This window comes from Microtus ochrogaster, chromosome 5 (genome assembly GCF_000317375.1).
Source record: "Microtus ochrogaster isolate Prairie Vole_2 chromosome 5, MicOch1.0, whole genome shotgun sequence".
NCBI lineage: Eukaryota > Metazoa > Chordata > Mammalia > Rodentia > Cricetidae > Microtus > Microtus ochrogaster.
This window is the reverse complement of record NC_022012.1, coordinates 80,837,809-80,864,983: the sequence shown is the minus strand read 5'-3', so window position 1 is coordinate 80,864,983 and position 27,175 is coordinate 80,837,809. Positions and strand designations below refer to the sequence as shown.

The window sequence follows — 27,175 nt, the reverse complement described above, 5'->3', positions numbered from 1 at the left end:
AAGATAAATACCCATGAATCCAAACAACTGAATAAACTTTTCCTTCCTGGCTGATTGTGAACTGGACCTCGTAACTTGCTCTAGAATACTGGAAGAAAAACAGTAACTTTGCAGTGGAAAACTTGGACAATACTAACTTAACCAAAGACTCTAAGTTAAGGTCCCCAAAGATGAGGCATATTGATGTAATGGCACACCCTCAACAAGTTGCCAGGAAAAGGGCACCTCACACTATGGTAGTCTCCCCTAAACCCAAGTCCAATTATAAGAAAATGTGACAAGGGGGCTGGAAGAATAGCTTAGTGGTTAAGAGCACTGACTGCTCCTCTAGAGGACCAGAGTTCAATTCCCAACATCCACACAACAGCTTACAACTGTCTGCAACCTCAGTTTCAAGGGACTTGATACCCTCACAAGGATATACATGTGGGCAAAAACACCAATGCTCATAAAATAAAATTAATTAATTAATTAAAGAGAAAAGAAGACATTATAAACTCAAATTAAGAGACAGTCTACAAAATAACCGACCTGGACTCTTCAAAAATGTCAAGACCATTAAAACAAATAAAACAACAAAATCTACAAAAACACCAAAGCTGTTACAGACCAGAGTTATCTAAAAAGATATATCAACTGCATACAGCCTGGTAACTTAGCCTGACTCCTGGAATAAACTGAAGAACATTAATGAAGGAAAAACACCAGTAAAACTCAAACTCCGTAGTATCAGAGTAGTGCACCAGTGTTAACTTCTTAGCTTGGAGAATTGCACAAACATTTTGTAAAAATGTGAATACTGGAGAACTTATGCAAAGGGCATATAATAACTCTCTGTATCATCATTTAAACTTATCAGTAGAGGAAAACTATTCCAAACCCCCTCCCCCCCCAAAAAAACCCCATTAATCGGAAGGCAAAGGCAGGCATATCTTTTGAGTTTAAAGCCAGCCAGAGCTACATAGTATGACCCTGTCTCAAAAAAAGGAAACATTTATTCAAAACACATGGGGCAGGGAGGACTTGGACTAATACTCAGTGGATAGAGTACTTGCCCAGCATGCACAAAGCCCTGAAGTCAATCCCTAGCACCAAACATGGATGGTACACACGTATAATTCCAACACTTGGGTTAGGAATGCAGGGTCATCTATGGCTACACAGTAAGTTCAAGGCCAGCCAACGTTACATAAGATGATGTACATCAGTGGAAGCCACAAGTAGTGGCACTCACTTGTTATTCCAGCACTCAGGAGGCTGAGGCAGGAGGACTGCCACGAATCCCAGGCTAGCTTGAGCTGGATACCAAGTACCAGCCAAGCCAATGCTACATAGCAAGACTGTTTCAAAAATGAAACAAACAAACAAAAACCAGATACAAGGCCTTGGGATACAGACTGGTGGTAGAACATTTGCCTTCTGTGCACAAGGCATGGATGGAGGCGGGCACCCACCTACAATCTGAGCTCTAGGACACAGAAGAAACAGAACTGGAAATTCAGGTTAGCCTAAGCTGCACACAGCAAGACTTGTTTGTTTTAAAAAGGCTGGAGAGATGGCTCAGTGGTTGAGAATCAGCAATGGTACAGCTCTTTTAGCTGTCCTGAGTTCAGTTTCCAACACCCACATCAGGTAATTTACAACTGTGTAGTTCCAGCCTCACTGGGATCAGATGTCTCTGGCCTCCAAGGGCACCTGCACTTGGTGTGCACACAGCTACACAGACATGCACATGAACATGTAATTTAAAATAAAAATTAAAAAAAAAACAGCTGGATATGATGGTGCATGCCTTTAATCCCAGCACTTGGGAGGCAGAGGCAGGCAGATCCATGAGTTTGAAGCTACCCTGGTCTACAAAGTTCCAGGATAGCCAGGGATACACAGAGAAACCTGTCTTGAAAAACCAAAACAAACAAACAAAAAAAAACCCCCAAAGACAAACAAACAACAAAAACAAAACTACAAAAAAAAAATCAAAAACAGATGGAACAAAATAAAAAATACTGAACATGATAAATTTAATCTAAATATCAGTAATTGTGTCTCTTAATTTTGTTTTTTGTGACAGGGCTACTCTGTGTAACATCTCTGGCTGTCCTGGAACTCACTTTGTAGTCTTGGCTGGCCGTAAACTCAGAGATCTGCCTGCCTCTGCCTTCTGACTGCTGAGGTTACAGGTGTGTGCCACCACCTGGAATAATTGTGTCATTTTAAGTGGACTAAAAGGTCCAGTTAAATGCAAAGATCATTAAATCAGATTTTCAAAGTCAAATATGCTTCAAAAGACAAACCTCAATGGCAAATACACAGGAGAGTTCCAGGTTAAAGGTTAGGGAGAACAGATAATGGAAAGTACTTTAGTGGTAGGACTGACTTCTAAGTATATAATGACTCCCTGAGCATGTGTTTTTGATTTTGTCTTTTTTTTTTTTTTTTGACACAAGGTCTCAGAAAGTCCAGGCTCTACCTCACTGTGTAACTGAGACTACCCTTGACCTCCTGATCTTCCTGCCTCTTTACCCTCCCCTCCCCTCTCTGCCCCTCCCCTCCCTTTCTTGGGATATGTGACACTTCTGACTATAACACGGTCTTAAAGCTTTGGAAGGGCTATCCAGCAGTGTTCAGGATACTGTCCTTTCTCACCATCCCAAAGGACCACGCTTTTCCTTATTTTCTCTTTTGTTGGGAACTTTGAACCAGCCTGTTCACAGTTGCAAAGGGACCCTTTCCCCACTCACAAGATAGCTGAGCATCAGGACCCCTTAACAGGAAGGCACTTCCTTGCCTTTCCAAGTTAAGCCGGGTTTGCCGGAGTGGTGAATACACTAGGGTATCTGGCCAATGAGATGCTTCTTTTTTTTTTTTTTTAAAGATTTATTTATTATGTACACAGTGTTCAGCCTCCATGTAGGCCTGCAAGCCAGAAGAGGGCACCAGATCCTGAGTACAGAAGGTTGTGAGCCACCATGTGGTTGCTGGGAATTGAACTCAGGACCTCCGGAAGAACAGTCTGTGCTCAACCTCTGAGCCAGCTCTCCAGCCCCCGAGATGCTTCTGGATAGAAACAATCCCAGCCATCAAGCCAACCACACAGACCCTTAAGGGTTGACAGAAGTCTACCTGGTTGTTTGTTGAGCCTCAAAGAAATAAAAGGGCTCGCTAATGCGGAAAAGAGCTCATCTCATCTCCGCTCAGACTAACAGTTTCAAAGTCACATTTCTTTGCACAAGTTAATAAAGAGGCACCTAACTCTTCACCGTACCCCGGGCAGCTATCGCTTCCACCTGGTTCACTTCGGCCCAGGCCGGAAAGCTTCCGTGAGGCATCCCTAATGTCACCACCTGTCTGAGGCTGGCCTGCCTCTAGGCCCGATACCCCATAGCCTCTAGGACACGCGACGGGGACCCTACACCGCTGTTACTCACCATTGCATATGGAAAGTGTGGCCACAGTGGATGGCAGCCACGTCGCGGGAGTGATCGAAGAAGTCGGAGCAGATAGTGCACAGAGCGCGGATAGGCATAATGGTTCGACTCAAGTGACCAGGACAGCCCGTGAAACTGCAACAGATTCAGCTTGGTGGCCGCACCACCGCGGCTCCACTTCCTTCAAATTTCGCTCCACTGCACGACTTCCGGTGCTGGACCGGAAGTCATGACAACCAACCGTAGCTGATTACTTCGCTCTGATTGGACAAACTTCAGGGCGGGGAGAAGCGCTGGATCAGCAGGGATAAGAGGCCCGCCAACTGTGCAGAATCCTGGGACTTAGCGCGGCGCGGCGCTCTTAGGGATCTCCTAGGAATGGATCCCCATTTCTGCTAGTAGTGGCCTGCGATGGACTGGGGCGGAAAACAGTGACGCCGCAGGCTGATCCCTATCCCTGCTAAACTGAGTATTGTGTCAAACTAGAGCTAGTGCGAAGCGAACCAGACCTCTTCTTGCTGCACGTCGGGGCAATCTAATAGAATGACATCCCAAGGCAAAGGGATGACGGTCCCAAGGTTATGAAAAGTGATAGTGTGCCGGCAGCCACAGTTCACAGACCAGAAGAAGGGCCCCACTTTCTCAGCCTTCTATTATGAATGGTCTTGGAAAGATGAACATATTAAGTCCCAACCCATCAAAAGACTACTACACTAGCCTTGCCTTTATTCAAATATGACCTAATAACCCTTGAAATTAGGTAGATACTAGGGCCAGTAATTTAGCTCTTATCTCCCAGGATTCCTCATGCCTGGGACTGTAGGATAATGATTTTTGGAGGCACAGATGCTTCAAAGACCAGGAAATAACAAACCCTCTTTATTATTCCCACATCAGATAATTTAAGGTCCTCCCTGAGAAAGCAACCCAGGTGAGTTCAGCAAAGCCCATCTGAGCTGAAGCAAGTCTCCGTAGGGATTCTAATGATATAGTTAGCAGTATTACTCCCCCAGAAGAAACATACATGACTCCAGCCGGGGAAGACAGAGTGAAATCTTTTTGGTCTAAGTGGAAAGCACAGGTATTCACAGGAAGTAGGCATCAACATACAGCACAGAAGTTTTGTGCAATCCCACCCTCTCCCCAGCCCAAAGAGGCCCACTCTGGCCACAAGCAAGGTCTCTCCCTGGAATGGTTGGCCCTGAGTGGATCCCATCTCTATGTCCAAGTTAAGACAAAGGCTCCTTGGTCCACAAGAGTTGGAAAAGTGTCAGCCCTTCAGGCACTCACTCAGGGATAGTTCTTGGCTGAAATACATCACTCACATGGTTCTCTAGAGTCCAGAGGATCCCCAGCAACACCACCCAAGTATTCATTAGAACAGGTGACCTACACTTTCACCCCAAGCAATGCACTGAGCATCAGCCTCTCCCCTCCCCCACTGCCTCCCATGGGACAGAGGAAGCAAAGGCAAGAGGGTGGCCAGAGGCTTTGCAGGGTGACGTTTATTTGCCAGGTTCAGTAGGCACACAGTTAGCCCACCAACCTTCACATACCAGAGCAGACCCACAGGCATGCAGGGAGAAGGGCAGGACCACCATGGAGTGCCGAGCTAAGGCAAGGACCAGCGTGGCTGCCTGTGGTAGGATTGAACCAAGGGCACCTGTCAAGAGCATCCTCCAGGACCAAGGAATCTTATTCTGCTTCCTCATCCCAGCAAGAGCAACTTAACATGGCTGAGTGATACTTCAGCCCGTCATAGCAGAAATAGAGGAAAATCCTCTCCATGTTGCTGAACAAAGAGCAGAAAATCTGCCGCTGTAAAGAGCAAACTCACAAGCAGCCTATGAGGTACTGCCATGCCTCCCTGGGAGGAAGAGGATTTATGGCCTGAGCCTGCGTGAGGTGGCCACAGGTAAGATCTCTTTCTGTGGTAGTGGCATCTAGGAAGACCATGGGGGTAGTGGCATCTAGGAAGACCAGCCCTCCCTATCCCACTCAGAGGAAGGACCCAGCTAGGTTGGGGCCCTGGTGCTGACCCTACACTGTTCTCCCAGGTCTCATCACTGCATCCTAACTGTTTCTCCCTTCCTTTAGAATTTCATAAGAATCAGGATACAGAGCAACCCATTACAGGACAAAAGAAGGCAAGAAATAACACAAGGATCTTCAGAGGGCCTACCCAGGGGAAAAGATGGAAGCTTCTACCTTTCTACCCATTCTCTCTCCCACATCTGAGGATCCCCATAGCTAAAGTGCAGTGCCCCCAACCATGTGACCAGACTTGACTTAAAGCACACTGCCCTAGATTTCTGAGTCCTCTCGAGCAGCCAGTGTCTACCCCTAGAGCAGCTCACACACCACAGATACACACCTTCATGTGCAGGAGCCTAACACTGCTGATAGGGCCTCGCTGGAGGACCAGCTCTCAGGGCAAGGCCACCCAATTTAGGGCCTGGGAAAGTACGAGACTTGCAGGGCCTGCCTGGGGAAATGATGAGGCAGGAAGGAAGGAGAAGGAGAGCAAGGACCCCCTGAGTTTCTTCCCTAGAGCAGCATCCCACAAGGAACAGAAACTGGTGAAGCTAGCGAAAGACAGAAAAGCCACAAGGAATCCATGCAGGGGCTAGGGCTGGCCCTGCCTCTGGCCTGCCCACCACTCACACACATCCACACAGGAGACAAGACTGCTCTCCCATGGCCCCCAGGCATGCCCCACTGGGATGAAGGAGCTTGGGGGAGCTAGGGCATCATGCCAGTGACTCTATATACAATGAGAAGCCCCTCATCCACACTCCCACCCTATTTCCCATCCCTCAAAGCCCCCAACAGGCTGCCCATTCAGCTCGTCTTCTCCCTCTGAGACTCCTGGGCACAGCCAGTAGCTTCTTCTCCTTTACTAGAGGGAGGAGCCTGGCCTGTGGCACCCTCTAAAGCTGTGCTGTCCGGCTGGGCTACAGCCGGCTCAGGGGTGGCAGCTGCCTTTGCAGCTGGCCCGGCCCCGCTTTGGGTGGCGGGCACTGTGCTCTCTTCTGTAGCCGGGGTAGCTCTCCCATCGGTAGCTGGTGTAGCACTCCTGTCAGTAGCTGGAGTGACACTCCCGTCAGTGGCTGGGGTGATGCTCCCATCAGTGGCTGGGGTAGCGCTGCCATCTGTGGCTGGGGTAGCACTGCCATCTGTGGCTGGGGTAGCACTACGATCTGCAGAGGCTATATTATCACTCTTGGCAGCACCCCCAGCATCACCCTCTGTGGCTGCAGGAGCACTACCCCCAGAAGCTGCAGCTGCAGCTGCTGCAAAGGCCCCACCGGCAGCCCCAGGAGTGGCAGTATCTGAAGCGGACTGGGCTGCAGCTGTGCCAGACTGCTCTGGTGCCCGGAGACGTTTCATGAGAGTGGTCACTCGGACAGCCTTCTGCAAGGAGGACAGTGAAGAAAAGCTCGTGGTGAGGTTTGCTGGATCTACTCCTTCAAAACGGCTAACCCATCCCCTTCCATAGTACCCCAGTTGCCTCTGGCCACCCAGCTGCTCAGTACTTCAAGTTAAGATAATAGCAGAAGCTAGAAGCTGCATATGATAGCCTGAGAAAAATTTGTGTTCAGCTGAAGAGGTGCAGCAGCAGCAAGAAACTGTGGGTGCAAGAAGAAGCACTTGAAATTGGGCCAAGAAGAAAGCGAGCCAAACCCTACCTTCCACTTGGCTCTGGCAAAGTTCTTTTCAATCTGGGCACAGACACCATCCTTGATGTTCTTATCAGAAGCGGCGTTACCAGAAATCCTAGAAAGGAGGCAAGTGCCGCAGATAGGACGCTCTGTGCCTTCATGGAGATGACACAGCCCTTCCCTCTGCACCTCAAGGATAAGGACTCCTGGTGTAAGAAGTTCAGAGGGTAACCAGAACTTAGCCTCAACTCCCATTCTCCACAGGACCCTGCTCACCATTCGTGGGAGATGGCCTCTTCTGCAGTGATCCGCTGGTCTTGCTCCACCTCCATCAGCCTTGTGACCAGGTCTTTGGCTGGGGACAAAGCCAGGGATGGGCTAGGCATGGGCGCCCCATCTCATTGTCTAGCTGTGATGAATGGGCTGGGGAGCAGGAGTAGAATCCAGCAGAAGCTGAGAGCAGCGCCTCCCTCCTTACTGCCCTCTGCTCTGCCCATATGCTGGCCATCTCCTCACCTGCCTGAGAAATATCGTCCCAGTATGGAGAGTCAAACTCATAGTCACCAGCCAGGATCTTGCGGAAAAGATTCTTGTCGTGGTTCTCATAGTCATCTTCTTCTACCTCCTCATAGAAGGGTGGGTTGCCTGAAAGGCTACATAGAGCAGGGTCACCTAGGGAGGCCACAGAACAACCGCCCAGCCCACCTGGCTGCAAGTCCAGTTAAGTGCCCTTTCACTCACAGGATGTACATGATGACACCAATGGCCCAACAGTCCACAGGGCGTCCATACCGCTGCCTTCCTACCACTTCTGGTGCTAAAGAAAGGAAAGTGTAGATCTGCTGGTTAGCCTCAGGCCAACCAGGTATTGTACCATCCATCCCCACTTCCAGGGCCAGAGACTTCTCCCTACCCCAAAGTCTCTCCCTGAAGGCTGTCCCTCCACCATCCCCTGTCCCATCCCTCCTTGCCCAGATACTCCGGGGTCCCACAGGGCTCCTTGATGAGGCCATTCTCTAGCTTAGCCAGGTGGAAGTCACTGATGACAATCTTTGAGTTCTTCAGCCTGTTGTAGTACACTAGGTTTTCCAGCTGTCCAGAAGAGAATGGTGGAGCGGGGGCAGAGGTTATCATGAGGGCCTCAGAAGCTGAACAAGAGCCCAGTGTGGCACTCACTCCATTCCCAGTTACCAGCAATCCAGTCACTCTGGCTCTGGCCTTACCTTGAGGTTCCTATGCACAATCTTGAGTGAGTGCAAGTAGGCCACAGCCTCCAAGACCTGCCGCACCACGTTGCTCGTGTCTCGCTCCGAGTAGTAGCCCTGGTCCAGGATCCAGTCAAACACCTCCCTCCCCGTGGCCCTGAGGGACACCAGCCCCTGAGCCCGGCGTGGGCAGGATCGGGGGGTAGGGCAGGAGCATTTGGGAAGCCTGACTTGTACCAGGCATTTGGCTGGGCAGGACCCAGGGCTGTGGGACCACTAGGGTTCCAAAAGTGGGTTTCTTTAGTTATAAAGGGAGGAAAAAGAAAAGGCCCTAGGGGCTGGAAGATCCTGGAACCCCAGAATTGTACTCACAGCTCCAGGAAGATGAAGTATTCCTTGCGGGTCACAAACACATCTACCAGTTGCAGGATGTTAGGGTGCTTCACCCTAGTAAGAGTGAGAGGAGTCAGTACGGGGCGGGGCGAACCCAAGAGAAGCTCTGATTCTTACGGTGGGTGGTTCTAACGGACTAAGTGGGAGGGGTCAGTAGTCAGGGTGGGGCGGGGCTAAGAAGCTCTCGTGTCTACAGTGGGTGGTTCTAACAGACTAACTGGTACTTCTGAGGCCCCCTGCCCTTTAAGCCCTTCCCTGCTATCTCCCATCAATCCTCACACTCACATCTTGAGGATGCCAATCTCATTCTTAGCCGCCTTCCGCACCTTGCGGCCATCCCGCTTCTGAAACTTCTTGCAGGTATGCAGCTTGCCTGTTGTCTTGTCCTTGGCCCGGAAGATTTCACAGAACTCCTCACTGAAGTCAGCAGGCACTCTGCTTAGCCTAAGCCTTGGGACAGGGGACACTCCACTCCCTCTTCCCCAACTCTGGTCCATCCACCCATCATTGCCCAATATACCCAATACTCACGTCTTGATGACCTGTCCCAAATCATATCTGTCAGTCACCTCCGATGGCTGGTTATAGTTCTTCTTGTCACCCAGAGTCACGCACCCAAACGGCATTGCTAGGCTCTAAGATGTAAGCAGGATGGGGTCTGGCTCAGCGGCATCATTTTCTATCCCCCAGTGCCCCACATCCAACAACATTAAATCTGCTTTTGGGAAACCCCAGCCCAGCTCAGGTCAAGCAAAGGGCAAAGTAGGCAAACACACATCTACTTTGCTTTTTCAGGACATACTACAACCACTCAGTCTGGCTGCCTGAAATGCAACAGCTCCAACTAAGCAAAAACTTACTAAGTTGACATATTAGGAAATAGTTTTTCATTATATATAGCTGAAAAGACATACAGAACATTTTGTTTACTTATTTAGTTCTGATTTTTGAGACAGAGTCTCACTATATAGCCCTAGCTGCCCTGGACTCAACATGTAGATCAAGCTGGTCTGGAACTTGCTGGAATCCTCCTGACTCCAATTCTCCAGCAATGGGATTAAACCATCAATTTCTTTAGGGTTAGCTAGACGACTCACCAGTACTGGCATTTACCTCCAAACCTGAGTTTGATCTCTGGGACACAGATGATGGAAGGAGAGAACAAACTTCTACAAATTGCCCTCTGACCTCCATGCACATACTATACTGTCCCCCCAAATAAATAAATGTAATTTTAAAACAAAACAAACAAAAAAACCTGCACAATTTCTTTAAAGTCAGCTATAATGACTCACATTTCCTATTCTGGCACTCAGAAAACGGATTAGTCTGAGGCCAGCCTGGGCCACAGTGTGAAACCCCATTTCAAAAAAGAAATGATGCCAGGCAGTGGCGGTGCACACCTTTAACCCCAGCACTTGGGAGGCAGAGGCAGGCAGATCTGTGAGTTCAAGGTCATCTTGGTCTGCAGAGTGAGTTCCAGGACTGCCAAAGCTGTTACACAGAGAAAAAACTGTCTTGAAAAACCAATGAATAAATAAATAAAATCTTTAAAATTCCACGAACATATATTTAAGTCTATTATAGCAATTTTTGTTCTGTTTTGTTTTTCAAGACAGGGTTTCTCTGTGTAACAGCCCTGACTATCCTGGAACTCACTCTATAGATCAGGTTGGTCTCAGCCTGCCTCTGTCTTTTGAGTACTGGGATTAAAGATGTACACCACCACGCCTGGAAAATTTTTTTTAAGATTATAATGTAATTATCATTTCCCCCTTCCCATCCTTCCCTCTTGCTCTAAGCAAATGCATGGCTTCTTTTTCTTTAGTTGTTGTGGTGTGTGTTTGTGTGTGTGTGTGTGTGTTTCTGATTATATAACCTGCTAGGACCATATACTGTTATTTTTTTAAAGATTTATTTATTGGACTGGAGAGATGGCTCAGCGGTTAAGAGCATTGAGTGCTCTACCAAAGGTCCTGAGTTCAATTCCCAGCAACCACATGGTGGCTCACAACCATCTGTAATGAGGTCTGGTGCCCTCTTCTGGCCTTCAGGCATACACGCAGAAAGAATATTGTATACATAATAAATAAATAAATATTTTAAAAAAAGATTTTTTATTTATTATGTATACAACATTCCTTCCATGATACAACATTCCTTCCATGTATGCTTGCATGCCAGAAGAGGGAACCAGATTTCATTATAGATGGCTGTGAGCCACCATGTGGTTGCTGGAATTGAACTCAGGACCTCTGGAAGAGCAATCAGTGCTCTTAACCTCTGAGCCATCTCTCCAGTCCCCATATACTGTTATTTCAATGTACAATTTCAAGGATGACCATTTGGTATTGGATAATCAACTGGTGTGTTCTTCCATGGGGAACACTATCCTTCTACTCTCAGCAACTCTTAGTAGTCTGTAGTTCTTTATCTAGGGCTGAGCTTTCCCCCATACTATAGTTATTTATCTCTGGTGGTCTAGAGATGCCAAATGTTGGTGAAGCTGTGGACAAAATGAACACTGTTGAAAGAGGGCAATTCCCCTTTGAAAAAGCTGGGAGACAGGTTTGGTGCACATTTGAAATCCTAGCACTTAGGAGGTGGAGGCAGGAGATCAAGGAGTTCAAGGGAGCCTCAGCTACTTGACGACTTCAAAGGCAGCATAGTCTTCAGGAGACTTTATCATAAAGGGCAGGACAGGTCCAGTTTTTGTCAGACACATATACTCTATGAGCTTCTTTTCTTTTTATGATTATTTATTTTTATGTGTATGGTTATTTGGCCTTCATGTATGCCTGTGCACAATATGTGAGCCTAGTGCTTATGGAAGCCAGAAGAGGGGGTTGGATCCCCTGGAAGAGGAGTAATAGACATTTATGAGCTGTTGTGTGGGTGCTGGGAACTGAACCCAGGCCTTCTGGAAGAGCAGCCTGTGCTTTTTAACCACTGCACAATTTCTCAAGCCCACACTATGTACTTTAAATATTTGCTCCACTGAAATGCATACATTTGAGCCAACTGTGCCCTAGGAGATCCAGGCCAACCTGGGCTACATAGGGAGATCCTGTCAAAGAGAGGGCGGAAGGGAGAGAGGCAGGCATACATTTATGCCTCGGGACACTTGTGTAAGAATGCTCATAATTGCCATATCCATAATTGCTACAAGCTGGAAAGAGCCCAAATATCCACCAGCAGCAGGGTGTATTGTGGCATAGTCATATAATAGAATGTTGTGCTGCAAAGGAAATGGAGGAGCTATGGTTCTACTTAGCCAAATAGCCTATCGTGCAAAAACAGTGTTGATAGAAACAGGAAAGAATGCATGTAGTGTGCATCTACTGAGAGAGCTCAAAACAGGCAGAACTCACCATGCTGCTGCGGATTCAAACTCAGAAGTAACACCGTACAGAAAATAAGTTCTGGGAGTCACACACTGATTCCTCCTAAGGAACAGGATAGGCTGACTGCATTAGGGCACCTAGGAGCTTCTGGAAGACCTGTTGCTCAACCTGAATGTACTTTATATCTTGGTAAAAATGTACTCGCCCAGATCTGGAGAGATGGTTCAGGAGTTAAGAGAGCATGGTGCACAGTTATGAGGGCCAGAGTTTGAATCCTAGAACCCACACAAGTCAGGTCTCTTGAATATCTTGATACCCCAGCTCCAAGGGTGGAAAAAGAGGACTTCTGGGGTCTGTGGCTTCTAACTTAGCCCAAGAAAATGCAAACCCCAGGTTCAGGGAGAGACCTTGTCTCAAAGGAATAGGTGGAGAGTGACAGAGAACATTTGATGCTTCTCTTCTGGTTCCTGAGTAGCCACAGACATGAGTGCTCACACACACATGCACAACGTGCACACATGCGCGTGCACACACATACCCGAAAATAAATATTTGTTGGGGTTGGGTGTGGGGGCATACTTTTCTAGGGCAAAAAAGGAAATAGGGATTCTCTTTAGTGCAAAGAAGTGAATGTTGAAGGTGCAAATTTGTTTTTTTCCTTATTAATTTTTTTTTGAGACAGGATCTCATGTAATTCAAATAGGGCTCAAACTCGCTATATAGCAGAGGCTAGCCTTGGACTCCTAGTCTTTCTATCTCTGTCCCTGAGTATTAGGGTTATAGGCATGAGCCACCATCTCTGACGCTGTTCATTAATTTTCCTTTAGAGTTTTTATCATGATTTCTTTGATGGATTTGGTAAATATTGAATTCAGACATGTTTGGGGTGTATCTAGAGGGAGGAGTTCTATGGTGGGGAGAATGCTTTGCCAGGAAGCATGCAGGGGTGATGCTATAGAAAGGCAAGACAAGCCTGCCTAGCGCTAAACTACTGCAGGAGCACACAGGGGCCAGATGTGAGACTCAGTCCAGTTATTGCTGGCTCAGTAGGCTGCAGGAACTCTGCACCTGGAGCACCATGCCCTGCCTCTACTGCCAGTTACAGTTCAATTCTAAAGTGCAGTGCTGAATGGCTGGCCCCAGCATCCAAAGGAAAAGGCACCCGCTGTCCTTGTTCTGAGGGAGATGGTGGTGTCTACCTTTATAGATCTAACCCCCAAACTGGCTTCCAAAAAGTCTGTTTAGTTTTAGTGCCAGCCTGTAGCTACACCGAGCTCTACACTGAAGCCTCACTGAAACTGCTCTGCTGTCTCTGCCTCCATAAACTGCTTGATATAGGGCCTTGAGCATCTAAAGATCCCCCTATCTGAAGACACAGTTGTCAGTATCCCTTAGCAAGGAGGACTCTGCCAGCTGGGACCAAAAGTCAGACTCTAGACAAGACCTATGGACAATCCTGGCTGCCAATCACTTTCTTCCAAGCAGAGGCCAGCTACACAATTCCCAGGGGTCACAACCCTCCCTGAAGGTCCTCCCTCAAATGTGTCCTCCCCATTAGGGATCAAATTCTGTAACTTCTTCATCCGCATTGCTTGAGGTTGGGGAATAAAAATGCATTTCATCAGTGTGATTCAAGCCAGGACTCAAGCCATCAGCAAAATACCACAGAGGCAGAGGAGGTACTTTGAAGATGTCGGCAGTATGTCTTTGCCACTATGTCCAAAATCCTGGCCCTGCACCTGCATAGGTGTGGTTGAAATTTCATTCTTGCAGCTGGGAGCAGGGGCTCAGGTAGCAGCACCTCTGCCAGCCACCCACCTCCACACAGCGGCGACACCTGAAGAAAGAGGCCTGCATCGGTCCCTGTGTACTCTAAGGGCTATTTATTTATTTATTCTTTTGAGGGAGAGCAGTTCCCCTCCCAGGATGGAATCTGAGGATCATTCATTGGGCAGGATGATGTCACCTTGGCTTACAGGTCTCCCAGAAGGACTGGGCAGGGATCATTCTTTTTTTTTTTTTTTTTGGTTTTTCGAGACAGGGTTTCTCTGTGATTTTGGAGCCTGTCCTGGAACTAGCTCTTGTAGACCAGGCTGATCTCAAACTCACAGAGATCCGCCTGCCTCTGCCTCCCAAGTGCTGGGATTAAAGGCGTGCGCCACCACCGCCCGGCGGGGATCATTCTTAATTCTGTTGTTTTGTTATTCTGTTCCCTCTGATACGAGTACCCTTCCCCCCAAAGACTCCCATGGGAATCCCATTCGTCACCGCAGAGTTATTTATAACATTAAAAAGGAATCAGCAACTACCTGAATGTCCAACAACAGGTGGATTCGCCAGCCAGCTCAAGTGTGTCTGCTCAATGGCAGGAAGTGTAGGCATTGTTAAGAGCGCTACCTACTTTGGCTGCCCTGTGGAGCAGCCTCCACATGGGCAAGGAACCAAGACCAGAGCAGAATGTTCTTCCAGTACAAATTCTGACATCATAAAGTTGTCCATGTAACAAGTTGTCTGAAACAATCTCGATGCTCCAAGGCCCGATGCAAAAGGCCCTTTTCTGAGACACCTTTTCCAAGCTCCACCTCCCTCCCTATTTCAACATCCATCTTGCCTCTGCCAAGGTGGTGTAGGTGGGAGGTTTTGTGTATGCCGGTCCCTGATTCTGGTGCCAGCTTTTGGCTATGCATATGCATTCATGTCCATGGGACCTGGGCTGGTCTTGGGGTCTGTCTCTCCCATGGAAAGCTCACAGTGTTGTCGGTCTACCGCCATGTTCCACAGGTTGCAATGATGGGGACAGAGACAGATCTACTTCACCACTGCTCCCCTCTACCTTGGACACCCAGACGTCACCCAATTATTACTCCCTCCCCAACATTCTAACAGAATTCACTTATACACCTAAATCTTTCAGGGTGAAGGGAAAAGAAAGGGGAACCATGTTTCCAATCAGTACCCACCACCCCCACTTATTCCACCATCTGCTGCTGCCCCAGCGAGGCTGTAGGCTGTGTACAACAAGCCCCTTGGTACCTCTCAGCAACAGAGGGACTCTGGCCCCAAAACTCTAAGAGTGGGTTAGAGACAGCTTGAAGAAGGTGGGAGGCCAAGCAGAAAGACAGTGGTATTTCTTGTCCTCACGGCCCCAAATCAACAGCCGACAAAAGTTGTTTTCTTCCCAACAACTCAGAACCTGGTCAGGCCCACATTGGCTCAGGCAGGGCACAGGAGCCCCACTGCAGCCACTATCCGGGAGACAGAATTCCTTTTTCTCTCTGCCAAGGAAATAAACAGCATATACCTGGGACTGCCCAAAGGGAGCACGAGAGCAGTGCAGAACTACACCACCACTGTCCTCTGCACCAGCGGGCTCTGCAAACTGCAGAGCTCAACCCTCCCGTTCGTTACTGGAGCTTGGCTACTGGGCTCAGTGATTCACTGAGCCTTTGTCTATTTGGTGCCCTAGTAATAAAGGGTCCCTAGGAGCCCTTCTGGATCTTTAGGCAAATCTGAGACAGGGTGAAATCCAACTGAAACAGAGGTCAAAAGACCCCACACATCGGGGCTTCCTCCATGGAAATTGGGGGTCAGCTTGCTTCAGGTCTCTCTTTAAATCCATAAATGAAGTTTCCTGCTGCCCTGGCCTCTGCCATGCGGGGCTCTAGAGCTTGCAGTAAATCTAGAGAGGCCAGGAAGGGCCCAGGAGGCTTCCCGCTGACTCCTGACTGTAGGCAACACCTCCCAATTTAGTGGCAGCTGTGAACACCAGCCTGTAGGCACCCTTCTTTCTTTCTCTCCCTTCCTCTCCTCTCTCACCGATTAGGACAGAGTTTCCTCTTGCAAATGGACATGCCCCAGCCCAAATCCTGTCTAGCTCAAAGCTGAAACCTCAGACACAAGTCCAGCCTCCTTCCAGTGTATGTGGTGTCAAGAGACAGGATAAGCTTCAAGCCCACTCTCCGAGTGTCTTGAGTCAGTCCTGGGGTGGGGGGAGGGGATGATGACAAGCTAAACAACCATGAATTTTCCTAGTGCTGACTCTTTCTACCTGTGGCAGGAGTACGAAAGAGCCCCTGCCCACCCCTGCCACACCCCGCAAGTCTTTGGAGCGAGCATGTAGTCCATTGCTATTTCCAGAACAGTCAGCTCTCCACATACAGGCAAATCCAAGAACCAATTGTCAGTGGCCTTAGAACCTGGGGTCCCAATCTTTGAAGCCGCTGGAGGCCCTGCATGCCTTTGGTTGGAGGAGAGGATCTGCAGAGGAAGGCACTGGAGTAAAGGGTTGCTATGGTGATGGAAGTTTTAAACCAAGGGGAGGAGGAAGAGATAGGTATTAGTGAGGGTCCCTCTTCCCAAACTGACATTTGGCCTGGTTCCTTCCCCAAGACCCTGGTTTCCATAAGAGAGACCAGTAAAGAAAGAGAGGCAGGGGCACAGAGAGACAAAGGGAGACTATTGGAAAGAGGAGAAGGAGGCGGCAGAGTATAAAAGGACACAGATACAAGACAGAAGCAAGCAGAAGGTTCTGAGGAGGACTCGGAGTGCCCAGCAGCAGCCTAAAACCTCCATGGCCATGTGCTCTGATCCCCTGGGCCAGGAGCTACCCTTGGCATTTAGCTTTCAAGACTTCAGCATCCCCGAGACATACACTGAACTTGGCGTGGGAGGCACAGGAAAAAGAGGTCAGCTTTTAGGAGCCTCTTGGTGGGGAAGAGGCCAGCTGTTGCAGTCCCCCAGCAGGACAGTTCCACAGCCCTTTGCCCTGTGTTATAGCAGCAGGCAAGAGAGGTCCAAAAGTTGAAGATGCAAAACATAGGAGGGACAGCTATGAAGTCCAGAAACCTCACTCCTTCCCTTTGCAAGCCTCCCTCTCAGCGGGCCTAGCTTTTCCCAGGGTCCCCAGCAATCTCTACCCCAATCAGCTGAACTCTCCAGGTCTTGGGTCCCCAGGGCCCTTCTTGTGGCTCAGCTTCATCCTGTCCATCAGTCTTGGGCAGATCTTCTCAGGAGGGCCAAAAGCAGCACCAAAAACAGCACGGTAAGCAAGCCATACACAGGATAACAAGTGCACACCAATACGCCCTACGTCTCAGTTTCCCTGAACAGAGACCATAGGTTCCGTGGTCTTCCCTCAGAGCAGAGGCCTGACACCAGCCTATTAACTGGTACCCCCTCCCCCCGGAATACAGACACTGAGGAAGGCCTGCAGCAGATTATGTATAAAGCCAGGTAGGGCACCTGGGGATCCACACTACAAGAGGAAAGAAAGGGAGACCCCTGTCCCATCCTGGCTCTGAAAGGAATGGAGATACTAATTTCCAAGCTGAGGAAACTGAGGCCCAGAAGTCACTGGATCTGCCTGGAATCAACTGGGAGGGGGAGGGGAAGCCAGCCTAGGTCTGCAAAGGTGGTCCTGGGGGCCCCCGAAGATAAGCCTGATTTTGGGGGTGGTGCACAGAAGATCTAGAGTAGTACAGACTAAATAGGCGCTTTTGGTGACAAGGAGGGGCCCTGTTCTGCTAGAGCAGGTTTGGGGTCGGGAAGCAGTTGCCAGCCCTTTTGTGGGGCTGGGGCTCAAGAGCCCCGGGTCTCCTGTCAGGCAATACAAGCTGAAGAAGACAGAAGCCAGTGTTTCAATTGTCCCCTGCTGTCCCAGCCAGGATCCCTGCTCTTCACCGTGGTACCACCCTGACCCCCTTCCCCAGTGCTGCTGGCTCGCCCCCGCTGGCACAGCAACACACATGCGGGAGGCACACGTGTGAGCACCAAGCCCCGCACCTCCCAGCAGGAACATGTGAGCCCCGCACCCCTACCTCGCACGTGTGTCCATGCACCGCCTCCCACCCCGCAAATGACCCTCAAGATAAGGCTCTGAAGCCTGAACTTGGTTGGGGGGCATTGGTCCACTCGGGTTTAGAACCTCCTCCCCCAGCCCCGCAACAGCCCCGCCCAGCCCCCTCCGGATTGTCGCCCATAAAGAACTCTCCGTTGTCATGGAAATTAGTGACTGCCAAATCGGAGGGAGGGGGCCCCCAGGGACAGTTGGGAGGGGCTGGAGACTGCTCTGGGAAAGAGGTTGGACTACTCGGCCCCAGGACCTTACCCCTATAAAAGGAACCACGAATCTTCGAGGGTTTATGTTTTTTACATTTCGGAGCTGCAGAGGCTTTTTCTGGGACCCTCCCAAGCCGTCCAAGGTAATGGGGGGAACTTTAGCCATGCCACCCCACCTCGCATCTGCAGAAACCTCGCGCTGTGCCCCTACTGGGACCCCCAGAGTCCTCGCTGCAATCGCGCGCATCCTGCGCGGGGATTCTCTAGCCACGGAAACAATCTCTCATGACCCCCACAACGTGCATCCAGGAGGCGCCCTCCCCACCGGCCCAGCCCTCCCCGCTCCGCACCTGCAACGCTGGTCTGGTCGGTCACAGGGAGGAAGCGATAACCTGCTCAGCAGGGCTCCGGGGGCGGCCGGCAGAATCCGCTCCGGGCACACGGGGCAGACGCGGCGCCAGCTGCAGCCGCTTCGACTCCAGAACCTCCAGCATCGCCAGTCGCTCTCTGGCAGCGGATTCGCACCCCGGGCCGGGGGCGGGCTGGGGGCGGGGCCTCCTCGCCCGGCCCGCCCCCACCCTGGCAGACCCGGAGACTGGAATCCCACTTAAGGGAGGGCATAAGCAGGTTGGCATCGGAGCTGGCGAACACCTGCTAGGCTCCCTTAGGCCATCGGACTCTAAACCCAGCAACAGGAGGCGAAGGGGGCCTTCCCAGTCCCAAAGTAGGGAGTAAGGAGTATGGGGGGGGGGGGAGGAATGGAGACCAGCCTGAGTCCTGGAGCTGTACAGACGTCTCCCAACTAGAAGACCCAGAAGACTAGGGTCATGCCCTGTTTCCCAAACCTGATCCAAAGGGCTGGACCTATTTAGAACCTAGAGCACCCCCTAGCTAGGAATAAACATAAAGGGGTGCAATTGTGGTCAGTTTGGGAATGGACAAGATGCCACAGTGAGGACCTCAGACCATCATCCTACCACCAATTCCTGCAAGGCCAAAGTCTTTCCCAACTAAATTCCCAGCCAGGTTGGCTGGCTCAGTGAGCCTCCTCTGATGCAGTGTGGGGTTTTCTTTCTTCTCTTTGTAATAATCCTAACACATTCCAAGCATCGTGACCCAGGTGATCTAGGATATGGGGTCATGGAACTACTAGAAAGGAGTTTGGAATAAAGACCTTAAACATGTTTCTGCCCTTTGTCAGAGAAGTGAAAGGACCCAAAGCCCGTCCCACTGCCTTCAAGTCTTGAGGACTATCCTGAGACAATAAAGGCCAGATTTAGGTTTTTCACTTTCTGAATCTGGGCTCCATCCCATCTTGCCCTTCTAGTGAGTTGCCTGGCCCAACCATCATGAGAAGAGGGTCACATGGTGATTGAGGTTTCTTACATCACTACCCAAAGCTGCTGACAGAAGGGAACAACCAAGTAAAGTTGGGACTGGAACCAGAAGATTGTTACAGAATTAATTGTCTCAAGGCTTCTGGATAATTTCCTCCAGAGGGGCTTGTTGAACCCTTCAGACCTTTTTCAAGACAGCATTTCTCTGTGTAACCCTGGCTGTCCTGGGACTCATTTTGTAGACCAGGCTGTCCTCAAACTCACAGAAATCCACCTGTCTCTGCCTCTCTAATGCTCGGATTAAAGGAGTGTGCCACCACTGGCCAGCTTGAGTCCTTTCTATCTTTCCCAGCCTTTGGTCACCTCCTCTAGGCCATGCTGTCATTGTGTCTGGGCTCCTTGTGTACTGAGTAGTCTTGATCATAACAACTGCCCCAGGACCAGATAGGAATCTTTTGGCAAGCAAGGCAGAGTCTATCTCTAATCTCACAATGCTCAACTAAGGTTTGCAGGATGAATGAAAGACCTGGCATGCTATACTTCCTTTCTATTGGGCCTCTGAGTTTATGGTATAGCCATGACATGGCTTGCATAACCCACATGTATCATGTTTTCCACCATTCTCAAGGATCATAATTTATCTAAGCATGGGGGCCAAGAAGCTGGATTAGGGCTTTCGAGTCAGGGGAAGAAGTGGTTCCCCAGAGCTTTGCCTGCTGCTGGCAGTACTCCACCTCTTTTTGGTCCTGTGCACAGTGTGCACGTGGGTGACAGCACATGGCAGGGTATATGTGTACACGTGAATATGTATGCTCTCTTATGCCAAAGGAGATGGAAACAGCACAGTGTGTGCAGTGATGCCCAGGGGCACGTGTGTTTGTGCTCCCTGTGCATCCAGGCGTGCTTGCTGGCACATGTGCATGGATGCAGCAACTAGTCCCTGGAGCTGTGCTTCCCCTTCCTGTCTGACACAAAGCTTGGGATCGGGGAGCCTGAATCAAGCTGTCTGAGCAAGACGGAGGAAAAGGCTGGATCGTGCCCAGGGCAAGCCAGGTCTGTGATGACTTTATATCATTGACTGTTTCTGAGCTCCACTCTAGAACAGCCCCTTGCTTTCATGTGTGTGTGAGGATAGACAAGTTTATGTCATTTGTTGAGGATGACCTGAAGACATGGCTTGCCCCTCGGCTTCCCGGGGAAACATAGACAAGGTAGGATCGGCTTCAAGGGTTAGGCTTTAGGCAGCCTCCAGCTGCCCTCTGGACAAGCAGCAATATGACCTGTCAGTAAAGTGCTTGCGATGCTAGCCACAAACCCACGTTTAAAAGTGGGGCAGTGGTGACACACGCCTTTAATTCCAGCACTCGGGAGGCAGAGGCAGGTGGATCTCTGTGAGTTTGAGGACAGCCTAGTTTATAGAGCAAGTTCCAGGACAAAACTAGGGCTATACAAAGAAATCCTGTCTTCCAAAAAAGAAAACAAAACAATCCCAAAACCAGGCATGGTGATGAATATTTGTGATCCCCAGTGCTGGGGAGGCAGAGCCAGGTGGCTGTATGGGGTTTGCTGGCCAATTAGTCAGCCTAATACATGAGTTCCAGGCCAGTGAGAGATCCTGCCTCAGGAGCAAACTAGTAGTCAATGTTGCCTGAGGAACAAACAACACAAGGTTAGCCTCTGGCTTCCGTATGTATGCAAATGTGCACCTGTATACGTGCACACACACAAAGGGGGTATGATAATTTTTTAAAAGGCCAACTTAATTTTATCCTTTCTGCTCTTCCAGGTCATGCACTGAATCAACCCCAGACTTTACTCTCATAGTCTCTGTTCAAAGCCATACTGGGTGAAGGGACACGGCTTCCAGCTATCCATTAGCCACAGGGATAATAAAAACTCTTAACCCTGTCTCCAAAAACCAAAAAGTCTTTTGGTCTTACCAATGGCCTCTGCAAAAGCCCTCCTCAGGAGAACTCTGACCACTGAGCATTCAAAAGTTGCCTGGGTTGAGGGGAGGGGAGTCTAGGAAGCAGAAAGGAGCCCAGAGTAGAGGCAGGATAAGATGCAAACTTCAGCATCCAAAGAACCTGCAGAGCAGGCTGGAGCCTTATTACCCTAGCTCTAGTTGTACCTTCCGTCTGGGATCCAGCACTCACCTGCCCTCGCTGCTTCCTACCCTGGGCACCAAAGGCAGTACTCCTATGACCTCTTATTTTGAAGCTCCTGATAACCCAGCTAGAACATCCTCCCAAGGTTTAGAGTCTAAGAGGTGCTTGTGTTGTTTACTAGGTTCTTCCCCAAGAAGCATAGACGGATAGACACCCTCCTTGGGGGCAATGCCTCATACCCACAGCCATCTTTGGAATTGCTCAGCTACTGTCCATTTTGCTGGCCTCAGCCCCCAGAAGGAGGCCCAAGAAGGAAGCCGGAAGCAATCCTTCCTTCTGGAGCTAGGGGAAGGGGCTGCCCCCCACCCCCACCTCATGACTCACTCTAGGCTGTGTGGGTTATTACATTATGTTTGAAATTACCATGGCAACAAGCTGGCAATCAAGGGTAATTGCACTTGTCGTCAGGGCAACAGGGCAAAACCCCACAGCAGCCATTTTCTGTGGTTGCCCTTGGGGTGCAGTAAAGGTCAAGCCAGATTAGAGATAATGATGACCAATGGGCTTTGGTGGTCTTTGGAAAGGGCAGGTTTCCAGGCTCATGAGGTTCTTGAATGTTGAGGTTAGATAAGCCTTGGAAGAACCAGGATGTCCCTCATTGACCCCATGTCTGGAGTCTTACCTTCCCCAAACCACCCTCCACCTAAAACATGCAACAGTACTTAAAGCAAGCAGAACCAGATGTTTATGAGGTCACAGCTGATATTTGTAGATAGCCCATGGGCCTTCCTCTTCATATTGCCTGCGGCTGAGCCACAGGTTTTGGAAGGAGTCCCGACATGCCATAATGGAACCCCCAAGCCACGCAGCAACTGCACGGTGGGGAGAACCCAGCACAGTGGCACCAGGGCCCAGCTCCTGTCTCAGGCGCTCAGGGAAACCATTGACCAGGGTGCTACCACCTTCCAGAACCACATTGGCCAGCAGCTGTTCCTGCTGCTTGGCCTCCAGCCGACTAATACTTAGCAGGGCCAGCTGTGGGAGGCCTGGCTGGTTGAGACCTAGCAGATTGGGTTGAAAGAGAGCCTCGGGGCAACAGAAGCGCTCAGACCCCAGTGTGATAACTTGCTTATCTGGGAGTACAAGCTCCACCTGAGTCTGGGACTGATTTCGGGCCATCTCAGAGGTCATATCCATAGCCACATAACAGCAGGCCTCTTTAATCTGTCTGACAAGTCCTGCTTTGGGTGGTGGGTGGCCACCTGCCAGGAGCAGCTGAGCCAGGTAATCAGTGAGATCAGAACCAGCCACATCTAGCCGGTAGGTGTCAAGTGGAGCCAGGTCCCCAGTGAGGATGGGTGCCACATAGGAGGTCCCATGGCCGCTCCCCACCACCAGCCCAGTGGTACGCCCATAAGCGTAGAGTGTCAGTAGAGCCTGATGAACTGTCTGCATAGCCGGCACATGGAAACGCTCAAAGAGTATTTCGGCCACCTTTTCTCTGTTGGTACGTGGTGAGATGGGGGAGTCAGCCACCAGCACAGCCATCTCCTCAGGCTGCACCCGGAGCTTGCAGTAGAACAGGTGTTGCCACAGCACCTCTAGAGCATCCCAGTCAGAGACCACTCCTCGGTTCAGTACAGAGTAGGAGCCCTCTTGGTGTTCAGGTACCACATACTGGGGCTGGCCCTGGGATGGATGCTGCAGCATCTGCACTTGCGAGGGGACCACACTGAGGACATGGTCCTCTCCAGCTAGTCCGCATTTGGTAAATCCTGTGCCTGTATCAATCACTATGGCTGCCATGTTCTGATAGGGACTGGGTGAGTGGTGGCAAAGCACCGGTGACTGTACCTGTAGAGCATCCATAGCAGATACTAGCTCATAGCAGTTCCCTTGGAGAAGACCCAGATGCGCAACCTCTGGTGAGCATGTCATGTCCTCAGCTGACAGCTTGAACAGATGTCCACTCTGGGACTCAGTACCCACCATGGATATGGGCAAGTCCTTACAACCTGTAAAAGTCATCAGGGACAGTTGTTCCTGGTAGGCCCTGTGGGAGTCGGCCGGTTGCCAGGATGGGAGCGGATGTATGCTGGATCTTTGGGCACTGCTGTTTCCAACTTTATCTCTCTTCCCATAAATGCAGGCCTCCTCAGATACCAAGGGTACTCGGAGAATTCCCACGTGTGTAGGATTACCCTGGGTGGAGGGCTGGACAGACTCCCCAGAGGTAAAGGTGGGCTCTTTGGTGGTGGAGGACTTCACTGCGAGGGATACCTGTCTGGTGAGGGAAAGAGGAGTCTGCTCACCAAGATGAGATGGACTAGAAAGGGGATGTTGTTTGACAGAGGGGAGCTGACCAGATAGGGAGCCCTGCTCAGCTACAGGTAGCTGTCTAGCCTGGAGGTTTTGCCCAGTGAGGAAACTCTGACCAGTATCTTCAGCCTGAGGGCCACTAGGCTGAGCAGAATTAACCTCTTCCTGGTTATTGCTGCCTACTTTCTCCTGGAGTGGAGATCTGAGCACTGTCTGGATATTGGCTGTTGAAGCAGTATCTGGCTTTATCCACTCTAATTTTCTAGTCTGGACTGTGGAGCTATCTTGCATCCTGGGAGAATCCAACATCCAGATGGTGCGGCCAGGGTCAATCTTTTCAGCCTCAGATTTGGACAAGCTAGGATCAGGAACTTGGGCTGGTATCTTTTCACAATATTGGTTGGGTGTGCCCGGTACAACAGGTCTAGCCAGCATCCCAATCCTGATAGGGGTTTCAGGGCCAGAGGAATTTTGCACCTCTAGGTTGTGTCTGGCCTCCTTGGAAGCCAGGGCTACCTCTCGGTAGCTTCCCGCTGAGAGGCTTGAGGGCACAGGGCTAGATAGCACGGCTGTGGTGGACCACATGATGGGATGATCACTGTTAGGGGAGAGAATGGGCCTGGGCAATGTCCGAGCAGACAGCATATTTTCAGAGATGTGAGTCGATGGGTGGTTGGGCGTGAGACCTACAAGCACTGCCCGTGAGCCTGTGGGATCGTGGCATAGCAGCCCCATCCTCGTGTTGCCTGTGGCCATATCAAATACCAGCACATGATCTTCTTCAGCACCCTGGAGCTGGCAGGTTGGAGCACTAGAAATGGGAATCTGCATGGCTTCTCTGGGAGTCTGCGGTGGGGACTGCATTTTGCAGGTCCCTTGATAGGCAGGCAGTGGCACATTGGAGCAGTTGTTGTTGCTGCAGGCTTTGGGGGGCTGCATGTCTGGCTGAGAACTGCAAATCTTGTGGCTACTTCTCTGTGTCTTGAGAGCATCAAGAGACTCTGAGGCTGGTGATGAGGTATCTAGCCTGGAGGTGTGAATTGGAGATTTCTTTACAGGGTCCTCAGATTGTTTGGGTGGTACCTGCATCTTGGCAACCTCTTGCTCTTTGGTGTGGGCTGGAAACTCTGCTGGAGTAGGTGCTGGAGTGGAAGGAGTCTTCTTAAGAGGAAAGGACACTTTGTCTAAGAGAATGGACAATTGGTTCTTGAGATCGAGAGGCAGGTCTTTAGTGGTCACAGTCAGGTGGTCAGGACTAGAGGTATAAGGTTCAACTGCAGCTGCTGCAGGTGCTGGGGTTGCAGTGACAGCTGGAGCAGAAGCCTGAATTGAAGATGGAAGAGACAATGATGGTGAAGAAGCCGTCTTATTTAGGGTAGGAGCCTGAGCCAGACCTGGACCCTTGTCCTGCCCCTGAACTTGGACTGGAGCCTGAGCCAGAGTCTGCAAAGGATCTTGACCTTCAACTGCACCACTCTCTCCCAAGAGGTAGGGTAGGCATCGATTCTTCCTGGGATCTACAGGGAGCATCTGGCTAATGTTACAGATTCCTTTGCCCCAGCCTACCAGAACTTTAGCTGGAGCTTTGCTCTCCCTCCCAGGCTGTAACTGAATCTGGGAGAGGTTGAAGCCATACTGGGTTTTGTCGTCAGTGCTGTCGTTGTGAGTGCACAGTGGTAGAGTCTGAGTCCCATCGTCTATGAGGAGATGCTCTTGGGTTCCCACAGCAGGGTTTGGAAATGAGTTAGAAGAGGATAATCTCAGGGTGTCCTGAGAGCCCTGTGTGTAATTACTGACCTGAGCAGAATCCTGGTGTAGTGGGTGAATAGGCTGAGGGAGGGGAGCCTGGGGGGTTGAGCTGCAGCCCACATCAGCGATGGCCCCGGTGGACAGTGATAAACCCTGCTTCGAGTATAGGGATCTTGAGCTCATCCATGGTCCCTGGGACCCTCTGAAGCCACCCTTTGACTGCTGACTGCCACACAGGGGATGGCCCTGGAGGCCCGATGGATCAGGGCCCCCCACCTTCTTGGTGGCTTCCATAGTCCTGCTCCATGTCCTGGTGCCCTGCCCCCAGCTTCATTGCCATGGTGACCACACACAATCACTGCCCCCAGTGACCTGAAGAATGACAAAGTATGGGGTAACAGGGGCCCCACCCACTGAAGTTGGTGCTTCTCTGGAGACTTTAGAAGGCAGAGGAACTTAGGGCTCTCAATTACATTAGACTGCTATAGATCGGCTTTGTCCTTCCTTTACCAATCAGTGACTACTCTACCCAGGCCAGTCCCTGAGTAAGGACAGTGTCCTAGAGAAGGCTAAGGTAAGGTCAAGGAAGAAGAGTAGTTGGGAGAGCCTGAGGGCTTCCCTGACACTGGCCCTTTGCAGGAACAGTGCCTCTTTACTACTTTGTCTGATAGAAGAGGGTGAGGGGCCCAGGCTCAGCCCCAGGCTCCCCTCCCCTATGTTCCCTGCTTCTGCGCCCGCTCCAGGGACAGCAGCTCCTTGGCAGTCTCTGCTGCTCCAGATGGTTTTCCTCTGCCTGTGCCTCATAGAGCCCCCTCCCCAGAGCCACATGTCCCTAAAGCCCAGGACCGGTATCTTGGAGGAGTGGGTATGGGGGTGGTGGAGGTGGGGCCTCTACTCAGAATCTTCAAGTCAGAATGTTCTAGCTCTTGTCACATTGTGTCCGTTTGTTCTGGCCACAATGAGAGCATAGCATTAGGCACAGGGCTAGGCTACGGCAGCCACAGTGTTAACCAAGTGCCACTTACAAGATGGGGAATTATAGGGATATAGCAGGATAGGACCAGTCTCACAATCAGGACATGGCAGGTGCGAGACTGAGCACACAGTGTGTGTGCTCAGACCGGTATTGTATGTATAGCAAGGACAAGCTAGTCAAAGCTCCTGATATGGGTAGACATGTAAAAAAAAAAAAAAAGTAAGCTTTTAGGCTTGATCAGTATTTCTCCCTCTTTTCTTTGATGAGGAAACAGAAAGGTAGGAAGGAACCAGATCCAGGGCAACCCTGAGGCTCAGCACTGCTCTCCAGATAGAGGACAGGTCATTGGCATGGGCCTACTTCTGGAAGTTCTTCCCTGGGCAGTCAGACACTCCTTTTCCCTCCAGCTCTGAGCTCTAGGGCTACGCCCCCTGTCTTCCAGGGCTGTGTTCCCTCCAGCTCTGAGCTCTAGGGCTACGCCCCCTGTCTTCCAGGGCTGTGTTCCCTCCAGGGCTCAGTCTTGCCACCCAGGAAACAGGTTCGTGGAAAATGCAGCTGTAGGCTTGTCCTCCTCCAAAGCAACATGTTTTCACAGAG

The 27,175-nt window shown here is 50.4% G+C and overlaps 3 protein-coding genes across 3 annotated transcripts in view; all 3 read right to left on the bottom strand.

Annotated features, from left to right (window-relative positions):
• The window catches only part of Traip (TRAF interacting protein), a 28,828-nt gene extending 25,123 nt beyond the window's left edge, over window positions 1-3,705 (bottom strand). The window contains exon 1 of the mRNA XM_005347877.2: window positions 3,429-3,705. Within this exon, the coding sequence (XP_005347934.1) occupies window positions 3,429-3,526 (98 nt within the window). The 5' untranslated portion in view covers window positions 3,527-3,705. The remainder of the gene's footprint in view (window positions 1-3,428) is intronic.
• A 1,200-nt stretch (window positions 3,706-4,905) lies between these two features.
• Window positions 4,906-18,675, bottom strand: Camkv (CaM kinase like vesicle associated). The gene is made up of 11 exons (XM_005347876.3): window positions 18,440-18,675; window positions 9,220-9,323; window positions 8,974-9,105; window positions 8,668-8,742; window positions 8,314-8,452; window positions 8,062-8,182; window positions 7,832-7,907; window positions 7,607-7,743; window positions 7,367-7,445; window positions 7,118-7,205; window positions 4,906-6,842 (listed from the first exon to the last, which is right to left on the bottom strand). Exons 2-11 carry the CDS (start codon window positions 9,312-9,314, stop codon window positions 6,270-6,272), a joined length of 1,515 nt encoding a protein of 504 aa, XP_005347933.1. The 5' UTR covers window positions 9,315-9,323; window positions 18,440-18,675; the 3' UTR covers window positions 4,906-6,269.
• A 3,612-nt stretch (window positions 18,676-22,287) lies between these two features.
• LOC101980312 lies at window positions 22,288-25,896 on the bottom strand. Its single transcript, XM_005347875.2, has one exon. The coding sequence runs from the start codon at window positions 25,894-25,896 to the stop codon at window positions 22,288-22,290; it is 3,609 nt and encodes a 1,202-aa protein (XP_005347932.1).
• Window positions 25,897-27,175: the final 1,279 nt, after the last annotated feature.